Here is a 15,150-nt window from a genome sequence, read left to right as displayed (position 1 = left end):
TAATTTCTACTACTACTACAAAAACAGGTATTTTTATCAATTTTTAGGTGACATTTAAAGAATTTGCATCAGTCTAGAAAACTGACATATATGCCATAGTCGCAAATAATTTTTTATTAGCTTCCTTTTTATAATGACGCCAAAAAAAATTCTCTTCATTCAAAAACCGACACAATATATATACTGTTCTTTTTTATCTTCTGCGTCGGTTTGGAGATGACGCAAACTTGTTTGCACCATTTCAAAACAAACACTAAAAACTTATACCGTTGGTTATAAAATGACACATAAGTTGTTGAAATATTTTTTTTGTAGGTAAAGGAAAATTGTAGATTTTTATGCATTTTTTCCTACTTGTATTTTTAAATTTTAGAATGACTTTCTATAATAGTAAATATATAGGCACAATGTATAACTGAAAGAGAGAAATTCAAATTAGCCAAACGTATACCAAGATTTCAATATGATTGTATCATACTTGTAAACAAAAAAAAATAATTTGGAGATGTGAAATTTATTTAGAAGGATATAGAGTTGCCAAAAAATAAAATTAGAGTTGGAAATCAAAAAAAAAAAAATCTACAAAAGATAAGAAAGGACTAGACTAAAAAACTAAATGGGAAGTACTTCATTCTTCATCCTCCTTATCTCCATCTCCACCAGAAGCCTTCTTAGCAACTGCTTTCTGGTTCTTTCGCTTCACTCGGATAGGGAGGCCACCTCCAAAGGCACTTGTGATAGAGAAGTCAATAAGCTTCTGAGAGTTAATTCTCATAATAAATGATGAGATATTGACTACCTGCCTCTCAACCCTCAGAAGAGCAAAAGTAACGAGTATTTGTAAGATTTATTATTATTATGTATTATTGATGAAATTGCAACTAACTGAAACACATAATTAATTTCAAGATTCAACAAACTATTTCATTCAAAAGAGTAAATGTAACCATCATTCTAAGAGCAAATGTAACCATCATTCTAAGATAATAATCTATATAAATGGGATGTAACTAGGTAAAGTAACTAGTCTAATGTAAGATTTTCTTACACATGGAAGCCTCAGTGAGATAGACCACTAACTACAGCAATTATAAGTCATCCACAAAATATAAAGCACACAAAAAAAGTTTTATAAGGCCACAATTTTCTCTAAAATTATCACCAAAAAAGAAAAAGAACAAGAAGAATAATACCTAACCTAACACAACTTCACTTGTTCTAAATTAGACAAGTAATTAGGATAAAAGAAACAAAGCAATATATGAAAAAACATAAATGGATGGTGAAATTGATACCTAATGTGGCTTTCCTTATGAAAAGCAAGGTGGATGGACTTAGCCAGCAGGCTTGAAAACAGTTTGCAATCCCTTGATTAATTCATGGTCAAGCACATGCTTCAAACTTTTTTAGGCATAAGGGCGTAATTGATCATTCATTGTTGCAGATTCACCAGTTGCTGAACACAGAGAGAATAGTCAATTCAATCAATCCTATTCATCCAGGGTGTTGCAATAAAATTAAAATATAGTAGAGCAACTGCTCGAGTTTAACACTTCATATCAACCCAATAATTGCATCAGTAAACATAAAAAATAGACTAGCCATTGTATCATTTTAGTTTAATACTATTATATCATTCTTTATCTCCTATTGATCAAGAATCAATTATTTTCTTTTGCATTAATTAACATGGAAAAATATTAACGTTATTTTAATACTCAATCATAAGCTATATAAAATCCTATGTTTGCTAGGAGTTAGCTAAATAATACAACACCATAAGAAACAAATACCATTGACAAAAGAGATCCACATTGACAATACAGAGACACAACTGAGAAGACAATTAACTTACCATCGACAAAAATAGCAAGTGGTGGATGCTCATAAGAAAATATGGTGGAGAAACATCAGCCTGAGTATCTTCAACGATTGGAATCCAAGACTATCTTCACTAACAAAATATTTAATATTTAGACTAGTTCATAAAAAACAAAATGAAGTCTTCTTCATGATTCAAACTTTATACTAAAGCAAACTTTGCAATTTTACCACTGTCTAGTTATCTAAAAGTTCTCAACTACTGTACTCATATATTTAGAAAACAAGTTAAACACTACCCTGCAATACAATTAAAATTGATAATTAAAATAGGCAACGTACTTTTAAGACTATATAGGTTTGAATAGGTACACCCCCATCTTAAGAAAAGGAACCAAAAGGAAGAAAAAAAAAAAAAGAAAAGTTAGGAAACCTATATTAGAATATTTTATATATGGAAATTATTTTCTAATTAAGGAAATGATTTTCTATTTACATGGAAGATAATACTCGATTCATGATTCGTATGTTTATTATATAATGAGGAACGTTGGGTTTGAATATTTTAGTTTAAATGCTGACCAAGTGGGAGAATATTAGAATATTTTATATATGGAAATTATTTTCTAATTAAGTAAATGATTTTCTATTTAAGGAAATAAATAAATAATTGATTTTCTGATAAATGAATATTTTATATTCATTGAATCTGGACAAAATCAATTATGTAATATTCTATATATGGTCAGATTTCTATATTCATTACCTGATTTGATTTCCTGAATTAATTGTCAAAATATTCTGACAATTAATGTGGCACAGATACTGATGGAGTATCTCACCTATAAATATAGGGTCTCGGTCCCCGAGCTCCTCACTCATTTTGAATCCATTCAGCAAATTCCATCTAAAGAGAGTTGAGAGAGCGAGGAAGCCCGAACTCCAATACCGAAGCTATCGTAGGGATTGAAGCTCAAAGATCAATGGCTGGAGGTACATCGATCCTTTCATTGCATATATTATTGATATGATTACAGTTTATTTTCCGCATTTCATATCATTGTATATACTATATTACATACATTATATATATAGTCTAACAACCTACTCTCCAAAAAGAGATGGAAGCATGTCTCAAAAATCTAGTCCAACCCAAGAACCATCGTACAATACTAATAATAGCTAAAAAAACTAACAATGTCAAAATAAATATCTTTTATAGCAAAATAATTACATAATGCTATATAAGCAAATACAAAAAGTACACATATAATAGTTGCACATATACACACATACCATTAAGAATAATTTTTCTACTAAAAATAGGGGACTACCTCTTTACAGCTATTCTACATATGTAATTAAATTAACAAAATCTTATTAAACAAAACTAAGCAATAAATAAGAAGGTATCAACTATTCAACCACACATAGGCCAAAACTGTTTGGCAGAAACATGTTATAGGTCTAAATAGAAGATCAAATTCACAAAATAGTATACATATATATTCTTTTTGCTAACCAATATTTTAGAATCTACCAAAATAATGAACACACATTTGACTAAAAACCCGTCACCCTTGTATTATATATATAATAACAGGTGATACAGATCTATTACCCTTCTGAATTACTAAGAGCCACACATATAATTGTACTTTACCTAAGAAACTCATATAGTACATGTAATGAAAACAAATAAATAGAGAGCTGGAGGTCTAGTTTTGGATGAGATGAGATAATATCAAAAAGTCATTAATATAGTCTTAGCATCATAATAGTAGAAAGATGAGAGAAATAATTGCAAGACCAAATACATAACAGTATAATAAAAATTTGAGATATATTTTAGTTCATCAAGAAGTAGTAAAAATTATGTGAAAGATAAACATGATAAACAAAATAACATGAACAAAGAAAATAATTTATGTAAATTGTGGAAGAATAAGTCCTCCACTACAAGTCCAAATCAATTTGAAAACAACAAGAAGACAATCAAACAACTGTGGACCACCACAGAAGCATTCCAAACCAGCTGAAAGAATAATGGATAAATTAGAAGAACAACTGACTATCAAGCTCTAAATTCTAAGCAGCTATGTGGAGCTTAGCTTGGAGACGCTAACCAAGATCCTTTACTTTATAAAGAATGGATGCACTAGAAAAATAAAAGAACCTATTTTAAGAAAGAAAAAAAAAACTTTTGAACTTAATATTTAAATGGACTATAACTTTGTTAGCGTATCATTTTTGTTCTCTTATAATTTTACAAGTAAAGTTAATACATGATAATAGTTGGGAATTTTACAAAAATACTCCTTTTGGACCAAAACTTTACAATTATACTGGGACACGGCAAAAACAACATTTTTACTGCCCCAGCCCAATTTCATTACTTTTGTACTGCCCAAGCCCAACATCATTTCATTTATACTGTGAACAGTAAAACACACGGGAAACAACCTTCTTCGTGTGTGGGGAGACGCCGGAGACGAAAATCACCAAGAAAAAACCATTAAATCCGGCGAAGAGTTTTTTGAAAAGGAATCAGAATTGAAGAACAAGACATACAGAAAACTGTCCACCCAAAATAACAGAGGTAAACACAACAAAACCCAAAAAATAATTTAATTCTTAAGAAACCAAAAAAAAAATAAAAAACAAGATTTAGATCTGAAGTTTTACAAAAAAAAAAAACGAAAACACAAATGTGATATTCTTTAATTTATGATGCAAAAACATAAATGAGGGTTGTTCTATTGTTAATTTGACGTTTGTAACACAAAATGATTTCGAAAAAAAAAATTGATAAAATAGTACAATTATTCAAACACAACATTAGGGTTGTTCTAATGTTGTTTTGCGGTTAGTAATACAAAAACATTCATACATAAATGTATCAGACAAATATAATAATAAAAACTAACAAAAAATATAATGGGTATTTCTGTTTGGTTGTTTTTGTGTTGTTTTATCGTTGTTGTTTTTTTTTTGTTAATTTTTTTTTTGTTGTTTTGCTATTGTTTTATTGTTGTTGTACTATTGTTTTAACATTAAATAAGACCCTGGAATGACAGGTAATGGAACGTCTACCAGTACTCATCAAGAGCAATGGACAATGGAATGAAGATCACAATTATGTGAGCTATGTGGCTAGTGGAGAATTCATACCAACAAAATGCAAGTACGAAGAGCTACTGCAAATACTGCTTACTTCATTGGGTTGCGAAAACACCAGCACAACACTACAAATACAGTACCAAGCTAAAGAAGGAATACCACCGATCAAAATATGCAACGATCGAAGCCTCTACTTTTACTTGGAATTGAAAATGAAGGAAACAGATTTCACGACATATCCACTATGTGTCAACCAGCAAAACAACAACACAACACCTGCTGCAACACCAAATTCGATATCCACAACAACACCGAATGAATATAATGTGGCAATGATCGAAAACAACACAACAACGCTTGAAAACAACATAACAACAACAGAATCATACACAACGGGACAGCAAACAGAAGAAGGGGAAAAGTCAGAAACAATAGAAGATGAGGAGGACAAATTCGACATAATTGACTATGCAAATCTGGTTGCTGAAGAAATGGTAGAACAACTTGAAAACACCAGTAAAAAACTGGATCCAGAAATCGACATCAACAATGCAAAGTTAATAACAGACAAGCAACACCCCGAAGTGGAAAAAGGACAGGCATACAAAGACAAAGAAACTCTAAAAAATGTCCTCAGCTACTACGCAATCAAAAACAACTTTCAGTACAAAGTGTGGAAGTCCTACTCTCAAGAGTACAGTCTGAAATGTGTTTACGAAAGCTGCAATTGGTCACTAAGAGCATCGAGAAATGGCCCAACAAACACATTCATAATCAGGAGGTTGGTTTTGTAATAGTTTTTTAATGTTGTTTTTGTTGTCAGCCTTAACAAATGCCCTGTTTCCACAATTTGTACTGAAATACACATGTTTGGTATCTGCAACAGGTTTGTTTTAATAGTTTTTTAATGTTGTTTTTGTTGTTTTTTTGTTTCAATAGGTTCTCAAATATGCACACATGCCCCATAAATATTAGGCATGAAGACCAAAGGCAAGCAACATCGAAACTGATAGGGGAATGCATAAAACCGAAGTTCTTGAACATAAAGACCAAGGCAACAGCGATGGACATAAAAGGGGAGTTGAAATACAGATTTGGCATCAAAATGAACTATATGAAAGCTTGGAGAAGTAAGGAACATGCAGTAAACGACTTGAGAGGTAATGCTAGTGACTCGTACAGCCTAATACCGAGTTTCTTACACATGGTGGAAAAAACAAACCCTGGATCATTTGTCGATCTGAAAACGGCAGAAGACAACAGCTTGCTCTTTGTTTTCATGGCGTTGGATGCATCCATAAAAGGGTGGGGAGCATGCAGACCGATAGTTGTTGTGGACGGAACGTTCCTCAAAGCAGCTTATGGGGGAACTTTGTTGTGCGCATGCACACAAGATGCAGCAGGTCATATTTTTCCACTAGCGTTTTGTGTTGCAGATTCTGAGAATGACCAATCTTGGAAATGGTTCTTCAAAAAATTTAAAGAAGCATATGGGGTACGGGAACACCAATGCCTAATTTCAGACAGGAATGAAAGCCTCATCAAAGCAGCAAGAGAAATCTATCCAGAAATTGCACACAAGTGCGGTTACCACATTTTGAGCAACCTTAAAACAAGCTTCAAACAACATGCTGCCAAATACAATCTGCCATTCTTTGGAGCAGTCAAAGCCTACACAGAAAAGCAATTCGAGTTCCACATGGCTGAATTGGATGGATTGGACAAACGCATAAGACCTTACCTAAAAAAAATCGGGTATGAAAAGTGGTCAAGAATTCATAGCCAAAACAAGAGGTATTCCACAATGACCTCAAACATATCAGAATCACTGAACGCTGCAAATTTGGCAGCAAGGGAGCTACCAATTACAACGCTGCTAGAATGCTTGAGAGCATTGGTGCAACAATGGACGCATACTAATAGGACAAAAGCACACAACACCTTCACTAAGCTATCACCAACTGGAGAAGACATACTGTTGAAAAATTACACATACTCATTGAATCTGGAGGTAAAATATTAATTATGCTTCTTTTTTTTTTGGAAAAAAAAAAATAAACAGTAAGTAAAAGTTGTTGTTGTAGTGTTGTTTTAATAGTTTTGTATTGTTGTTGTTGGAATTACAGCTATGTTTGATTTTTTTTTTCAATCAAATTTAAAACAGGTTAAAGCAACAACAGATTACTTGTTTGAGGTAACAAGAATGAAAGAATCGTGGGAAGTAGACCTAGAAAAAAGAACATGCACGTGCAACAGGTTCCAAATAGATGAAATGCCATGCGGGCACGCAGTGGCCGTGATGAGGGAGATGAACATGGACCCGTACACCTACTGTTCAGATTACTACACGAAAAAAAATTGGCTGGCAACTTATTCAGGGACAGTTTACCCAATAGGACACCAAAGTGAATGGGAGGTACCGGAAGAAGTGAAGAATATTATAGTCTTGCCTCCACATGAAAGAGTAAAATCAGGAAGACCAAAAACATTGAGAAGGAAGGCTGGATGGGAAAAGGATCAACACAACAAGTGCAGCAAATGTGGTGAACTGGGGCATAACAAAAGAACATGCAGCAGAAGACGTAGAAGGGAATAAAAACAACAACAGAACAACAGTGGAAAAAAAAAAAAGAAAACTACACATAAGTTTTGAGAATGAGATATTGAGGAATTTAAATTTCTGAAATACAAAGGGAATACATTTTTTATTTGAAAAACATTGATTACATTGAGAATTGTTGATACTTTAGATTGGATATTAAAAGATGTTGGATACTAAATTGAATATATATATATATATATATATATGAAGTTTGTTATTGAAACAGTTTGTGTTTTTAATACTGAAATTAATATTTGTATTCAAAAAAACAGAGAAACTATAAGAAAAAAAAAACAAAAAAAGAAGGGATGTGAAATGAAAAAACAAACAACTTTAACATACCAACTTGTTTGTACATAAAAATAATAAGAAAAAACATACAAAAATAAAAAGATTACATGTGGTCCACACAAAACGTAAGGAAACACAACATAACACCAATGTTTGTTTAAGAAAAACAACATAAAAAACATTAAAACAACATTAAAAAACTATAAGAACAATGACAGTCTGATTGAAAAAACAAATCACTTCTTGGGAAGGCTGGGAGGGGCCTCGGATTCACTTTCAATGTTCTCAGTTTGCTTCTTCATCCCATATTGATAAAATAACACAGCCAAACGATCGCGGTGAATTTCCACATCAAAATCAGAGGACGGGATGGGTTTGCCATCAATGAAATACTCAGCAAATGATGCAACAAAAACACCACAATCACTGGAAAAAAAAACAACAAGGAAACACAAAAAAAGACACTATGAGAACACTGATAAAAAACAAAGTCACATAACATAAAAATAAAAATACAAACAACCAGTGAAAAACATTGAACACTAAACATAAAACTTACGCTGTGACCTGCTCGGGTAAACCATCAATAGCAACAATAGGGAAATGTTCCATAGTGCTAAACTTAGCTTCGTTGCGAAGGCCTTTGAAGTCTAACATAGAGAAGTAATATGGTAAAATAACAGAGAAAGGCTTGCAAGCCTCTTTGGCAGCTGTCATATACCTCCCAGAACGCAATGAATTGTACAGATATATGCGCCTGTCAACTATGTTAAGACGACCACAAATCCAATGATCCTGTAATTTTACATTGATAGGCATAACAACATGATCAACCAAATGCCAAGGAGTGGCACATAATATCTTACCACCTTGAATGTACTGGGCCACATTGTGAGAAAGAGACAACACCGATATATCATTGTTTTTCTCAACAAACTTCTCATACAAAGTTGTTATGCTAGAACAAAACAGGCAATCAGTTGTGGTGACTTTGATTTTCGGCTCGGCTGAGTACATTATTTTCTTACGAAGATAATAGAAAATGATGTCAATGTGCTGAACAAAAAGAAAAAAAAAAGTTAGTAAAAAAACATTCAAACGTATAAAAAACTAACAGAACAACACTTAAAAACATCAAAAAAATAAATAAATAAAAAAACAATATGTAAAATAATAATAATAATAATAATAATAATAATAAAAACTTACAGAATTGGTAAGGAAACAATTAGGGTAGGCAAGGTTATGAAACCACATCTTGTTCCCGATGTCCTCAACACCAAAACGAAATGGCGGAAATATTGTGTCCTTACCCTTACAATACACATTAGTTGTTGTGCTAAAAAAAACAAATAAAAAAATATCAAAACACAAATGAAAAAATAAAAAATAAATGGAAAACGATAACAGATATATAACTGAAAACACCTACAAAAATACTTACTTAGATTTATGCTTTCTAAGACCTGTATCAACCCACTTGACAAACTCAGCTTCCAATTGCGGATCGACAGGTTCACCAATCTTGTTGTCCAACGGGCACAAACCACGCACATATTTAACGACCTTATACACAGAATCATCAGGAGAAACTGAGGATGAACCTGATTTAGATGCACCAGAAGCAAGCTCAATGAATGGGGATTTCAAAACAGCTCCTTTCTTCCGATCCCTCTTTTGAGGATGTAAAATAGGAGTCTCTTGAAAAACAACCATTTCAAGATCAGTCTTCTCATAAGTCTCAACAGGAGCAGGGGCATTAGTAGAGGAACCAATCTAAAAAAGAGAAAGGATAAAAAAAAAGATTTTTTTTAAGTTTCAAACAGTACAATAAAAACACCATAAAAACAACAATAGAATACCATATAAATACAAATTACAAAAAAAAAAAAAAACAGAAACACAAACCAAATTCTCCACAGCTTTAACAGCAGATGCAATTGTTGCATCAACATCAATGTTGTCCTACCCACCTTAAGACTGTTCAGGCTGACAACAAAAAAAAACAGTAAAAAACTATTAAAACAAACACAAAACACAGAAATCCACACAAAAAAGCACAAAAAAAATGATGTCCAAACAATAAATACACCTGTTTGATCTCTGCAATAGGTTCCACAGGGTCAGAATTCTTGGCATCATCCATCTTGCCGGTATCATCATCCCTCGAAACAACCTCGGGGACAACAACACCCTCATCGTTACGAACATCGCCCGTGTGAGCCTCATCCTGACCAGCACCAACACCATCTCCACCCAGATCATCATCATCATCATCAGTTTCATCGTCATGATGATCATCTCCTTTGTCATCGTCGAATTTATCATCCTCGTCTTCCTCCGAAGTGGAATCTTCATCATCCTCATTTTCTGAAGTACGAAGAGCATCTTCAGACTGAGATCCATTGTGAGTAAGACCACCTTGGGATGACTGAGAACAAAAATAAAAAATTAAAAAATTAATTAACTGTATAAAACAACATAAAAACACTACTAAAAAAATAACAGAAAAAGTAATGACAATTAAAAAAAAACACCTCAATAAGAATGTCCAGCTTCTTGTTCATCTCAGCAATAGATTTCATAAGAATCCCTTGCTGGCTGACAACAACAGATAAACACTTTTTAAATTCCTCAAACTCAACTCGGGAGACATTCTCATGAGCAGATGATGAAGAAGAACCCATCAAGCCAGGTTGACCAGCAGGCTTGGAACCACCTTTAATTTTGAATTTTACAGCCTCGGGAGTAGTCTCACCAGAGAAAAAATCAGTGAGGCTCAAACTCAATCTCTCAACGGAAGTTGGAGTGATGTTTCTTAATTTTAACTGAAACAACAAAAACCAAAAAAAAACAATACGCACATGAAACTGATATTATAAAATAACAAGAACAATAAAAACATAAAGTATAAATAATGTATACAAAAACAACAGTAAAACAACAGTGGAAAGATAATAAAAAACAACAGGATTACCTCTTTCAAAGACCGATCGAAAATGAGGGTGTTCATTACATCCATTTTCACCATACCCTCCTTGTCCTTGGGTAATTTAGGCCAATTCAAAATCCTTGGAATGCCAGCATTTGAGTACAAGGACAGTTTCCCAATAACATACGGGCAACACTCGAAAAACCAGAATTGAATAGCCAAAGGAAAACCCAATAATCTGTAATACCCACCATCCTCGTCACTACGAACTACCCTCTTATAACCAGAATCTATCTTACCCTTCAAAGAATGCATAGTGATATCAAAACAATGCTTGCCCCACCCAAATTCATTATATCGACCACTATCGACAACATCTATTTCCTCAGACGAAACAACTTTACCCGGGGGACCACCTAACAAATAACACTGCACAAAATACAATACAGCCAACTTGACTGCAAGATCGTCGTTATCCTTAAGATTGTCAGCAATAAAAGCAGTCTGAATAGCACCCTTGGTAATTTTTTTGTACCCCTTAAAACAATGTTTGATCAATTCATTATCATCTTGCTTAAACTGATAAAAATCAGAATCAACATGACAATCTAACCCCGTGACCAACGCAAACTCTTCGATACTAAACCTAAGGTATTTCCCTTGGACACAAACCCAAAACTCCAACCCATTAGGCTGCTGAACCTCCCTCAACAGCAAACAATGAAGCAATTGGTAATGAATTATGTACTCTGGAATCCGAAGAAAATAACCAAACACAGATTTTGAAAAAATTTCCAATTGGCTTTCAGTTAAAATTCTCTTAATGTCACCAAGTACAGAGTAATACCCAGATGTTACTACTCTAGAATGATAGAATTGAGATCGGGTGTACTTGCATTCCCAATCCTAAAAAACAGAACAATAAAAACACTGATAAAACACCATAAAACACTACGAAAATAACAACAACAAAAAAACAATAAAAAAAACATGGAACAGAATGCATAACATGACAAACCTCAACAATCCTATTAACAGGAATTTCCTCAGCCACACCTGATGATGGCAACACCTTTACAGGGGATTTACCCTTGCCCTAAAATTAAACAAAACAACACCAACAAAACAACAAATAAAAAATTAACAAAAACACATAAATAAATCAAACAAAATATATAAAACCATTACAAATACAGAGACAAAAACAAACAAATACCCAGATATATGAACTTCAAAAATCAAATTTAACAAAAAAAAACAAAAAACCTCAAAAACAACAACAGATAAATAGTAAAATACCTTAACAGAAACAGGCGACTTAAGAAATTCAGAATCCAACTCAAAATCTGAGTCTGAATTTTCAACAACAGTTCGAGGTCTTTTTCCTCGAGTGTTCTTCGAAGGTCCAGCAATGGTTTTTCTTTTAACAGAAGGGGAAGTGGGGCTAGGAGGGTTCTCTTTCAGATTTTTTTTACCCATTTTTGATTTGGGTCTGGTTTTCTGCGATTGTTTTGTGGGTTTTGTAACTTTGGCCGGAGATGGTGATGAACGAGTAACGGCCATTATCAAGAACTATGAAGGTATTTATAGACAAAAATAATAAAAATGGGAGGGAAAATGAGAGGGAAGTTTAAGATAGTGGTATGGGATTTGAAATTTTTTAAAATGAAAAAACCACCCACTACTACAACCGTATAACAAAACTGAAAATGGGGAAGAAGATGAACAGTTGAGATGAGAGAGATTACCAATTACAAAATTTAGATTCGAAAATAATAAAAAAAAAATAAAAGAAAAATACATAAATACAATACTTTTTGATCAGAACACATAACCGTCAAATCAAACAATTAAAAATATTTTTTTTTAAAAAAAAAATAAACGTGGCAAAACCCTATCGTGACAAGTGGCAATGATAAATCCCTTACACGGCTAAAGTTTCAAGGCAGTAACAAATGTTGTTTCCAGCGTGGCACAGTATAAATGTAATAAAATGGGAAAAATCAATAGTGTTTGTAAATTTCCCTAATAGTTCTCAATCGTAGAGCTTATATACTTAAGCATAACATTCAATTATAACTAAAATCTAGAGCTACTAATAAATAAAAAAATGAAAGAAAAGTAAAATAAAATATCAACATATATAGAATGGTCTAAAGCAATATGGCCTATAGCAAAAGAGAAAGCATATAGAAAGTAAAAAGCATGCAAGACAAGAACTAATAAAATGATTACTTAAGTTCATCCAATTAGTGAAGTTTTCCTAAGCAATCCACATCATTTCCCCAACACTGTGGTCTCTACAAACTCAAAAACGTAAATCCACTAGCATTATAAGAGAAAATATGAAATATACGTGCGATAAGCTCTCGTCAATAAAAAACTTGAAATAGCCAAAACCAAATCACAACGTCACCCACGTACTATAGTGATAATATCAAGAATTATTTTCTCTTTAAGTCACTTGGCTCTAGATTGGTATTTGATAAAAAAAGACTGACTGAAATCCCAATTTTAAGCGAATATCAACCTTTCCTATGCAAAATAGTTCAATAAAATAAAAAATATAAGATTTATCCTATTACCTTCCATTTCTAATTGTCTTTGCCAAGAATATTAACAATCAAATAATAATATTAGATAATTTTTACCTGCTAATCCCTTAATGGAGAATGATTGCTTAACTCTCGGCTCGAATGGAAAATGACGAAGATGAAGAGCTGATTAAGGAGGAGCATGTTTGGATTTTATGCCCTAAATAATACTCATTTCAATGTAATCTGATTTGTTATCAATAGAAGATTAGAAATTATTTATGTTTACATAGTACTTTTCATATGTTATGGTTTAATGTGTACAAAATCTGTTAAGTCCAGAACATATAGTTATTCACAATGACAGTGATGTCAACACAGTGGAATGTAATTGTGATTATATGCTTCGAAAGATAATGTCCCTTGATTCATTAGTGCACTGAATTTACACTGATGTGATAATCAGCGATGAACTATACTTACACCTTGGATAAGTGTTATGTTCTTTACAGGACATTGACAAAGTATGCTAGTTTCGGATGTATGGAGTATACATTAGACTGGGACTGATATTGATCTTAGTAAAGATATTATAATCTTACCGTTGTATCTTTCTAAGTCAATATCACTGGTTGATCTTAGATCAAAAGATCTTAATCCTGATATGCTTAGGTTCGATCTGATCAAGAGTGTTATTTGTGTTCATTGATATGTTAGTTGAGCCTACTTTTTGGTCTGGGTGATACGTACATTTCGGGAACATGATAGTACAATTGAGTGGGAGCGCTAAACATAGATATGGAATCTATAACTTCTATCTGGACATAGAAGTGAAACGATGATTTCTTTCGAGCTTGGCTTAATAGAGATAAATGGAAGAGCTCTTATTTTAGTGATTATATTAGTTTACTGAAATATCATTTATAGGAAGCTAGTGATTTAAGGATAAAATACATTGAGGGGTGAAACAGTAAATTTATCCCTACTCGGTGTAAATTATCTATAGAGGATCTTTGATTATTGGGATTAGAACGATGGTTAAATGATTATAGCGTATCTATATATCGTGGAACATATAAAGCGTTCTATATATAACTGAGAGTGCAATTCCAAGTTCTATGTTGGATGCAATAAGAAATTAATAAGTTAGGGAATTTACTTGGTAAATTCTAGATCTGCTTATTGGAAGCTCGGTTGTATAGGCCCATGGTCCCCATACTAGTTGAGACAATACTGCTTGTAAGACTCAGTTAATTGATTTTAATTAATTAATTAAAATTCTAAAATTAGACTAGGTCTAGTTTATGAATTTTCACTAAGCTAGGGCTTAATTGGGAAGAAAAGAGATTCTATGATTTATTTGTTAAATAAGAGACTTTATTAAGTCTAATTAATAAATATGTTAAATGGCAATTTTATTTGATAATTAATTTTAATTATTAAATAAATAGTTTTGGCATTTAAGTTGTTGAATTTGAAAAATGGCATTTTTGAGAAAATAAAATAAATAGTTGAAAAATAGCAAAATTGCAAAGTGGGGCCCACATCCATGGTCGGCCACTTATAGGCTATTTTACCATTTATTTTATCATTTTTTTAATGTCAAATAATTCAAACCTAAACCTAGTTGGATTCCTATAAATAGATAATGATGGCCTCAAATTGAAAGATGATGAACACACTTGCCTTCAGTCAAAAATGTGAGTCATCTTCTCTATGCCATTCGAATCCTTCATGTCTCTTTCTCTCTTCAATATTTCGAACCCTATAGTGATAAAGTAAGCGCCCACACACATCAAGTGGTACTCAATCATAGTGTGTAAGACTGTGAAGAATCCAAGTCAAGAGAA

The 15,150-nt window shown here is 32.7% G+C and overlaps 2 protein-coding genes across 3 annotated transcripts; one reads left to right on the top strand and one right to left on the bottom strand.

Moving 5' to 3' along the window:
• The first annotated feature begins 4,901 nt into the window (after positions 1–4,901).
• LOC115713718 (uncharacterized) lies at positions 4,902–7,537 on the top strand. Its single transcript, XM_061104957.1, has 3 exons — positions 4,902–5,722; positions 5,881–6,952; positions 7,106–7,537. Exons 1-3 carry the CDS (start codon positions 4,902–4,904, stop codon positions 7,535–7,537), a joined length of 2,325 nt encoding a protein of 774 aa, XP_060960940.1.
• Positions 7,538–7,608: 71 nt separating this feature from the next.
• On the bottom strand, positions 7,609–14,534 carry LOC133030962 (uncharacterized). 2 transcript variants are annotated; one of them, XR_009684516.1, is made up of 4 exons: positions 12,066–14,534; positions 11,785–11,862; positions 9,279–11,672; positions 7,609–9,173 (listed from the first exon to the last, which is right to left on the bottom strand). XR_009684516.1 is itself a non-coding variant. In XM_061104091.1 (3 exons), exons 1-3 carry the CDS (start codon positions 12,327–12,329, stop codon positions 10,659–10,661), a joined length of 1,356 nt encoding a protein of 451 aa, XP_060960074.1. In that variant the 5' UTR covers positions 12,330–14,534; the 3' UTR covers positions 7,692–10,658. The 2 variants fall into 2 exon arrangements, 1 of the variants encoding a protein (XP_060960074.1); XM_061104091.1 differs by having other exon boundaries at positions 7,692–11,672.
• Positions 14,535–15,150: the final 616 nt, after the last annotated feature.

Source organism: Cannabis sativa, chromosome 9, assembly GCF_029168945.1.
Source record: "Cannabis sativa cultivar Pink pepper isolate KNU-18-1 chromosome 9, ASM2916894v1, whole genome shotgun sequence".
In the NCBI taxonomy this organism is placed as follows: domain Eukaryota; kingdom Viridiplantae; phylum Streptophyta; class Magnoliopsida; order Rosales; family Cannabaceae; genus Cannabis; species Cannabis sativa.
Note: the sequence above shows the minus strand (reverse complement) of the source record. Positions and strands in the feature narration are given on the sequence as shown.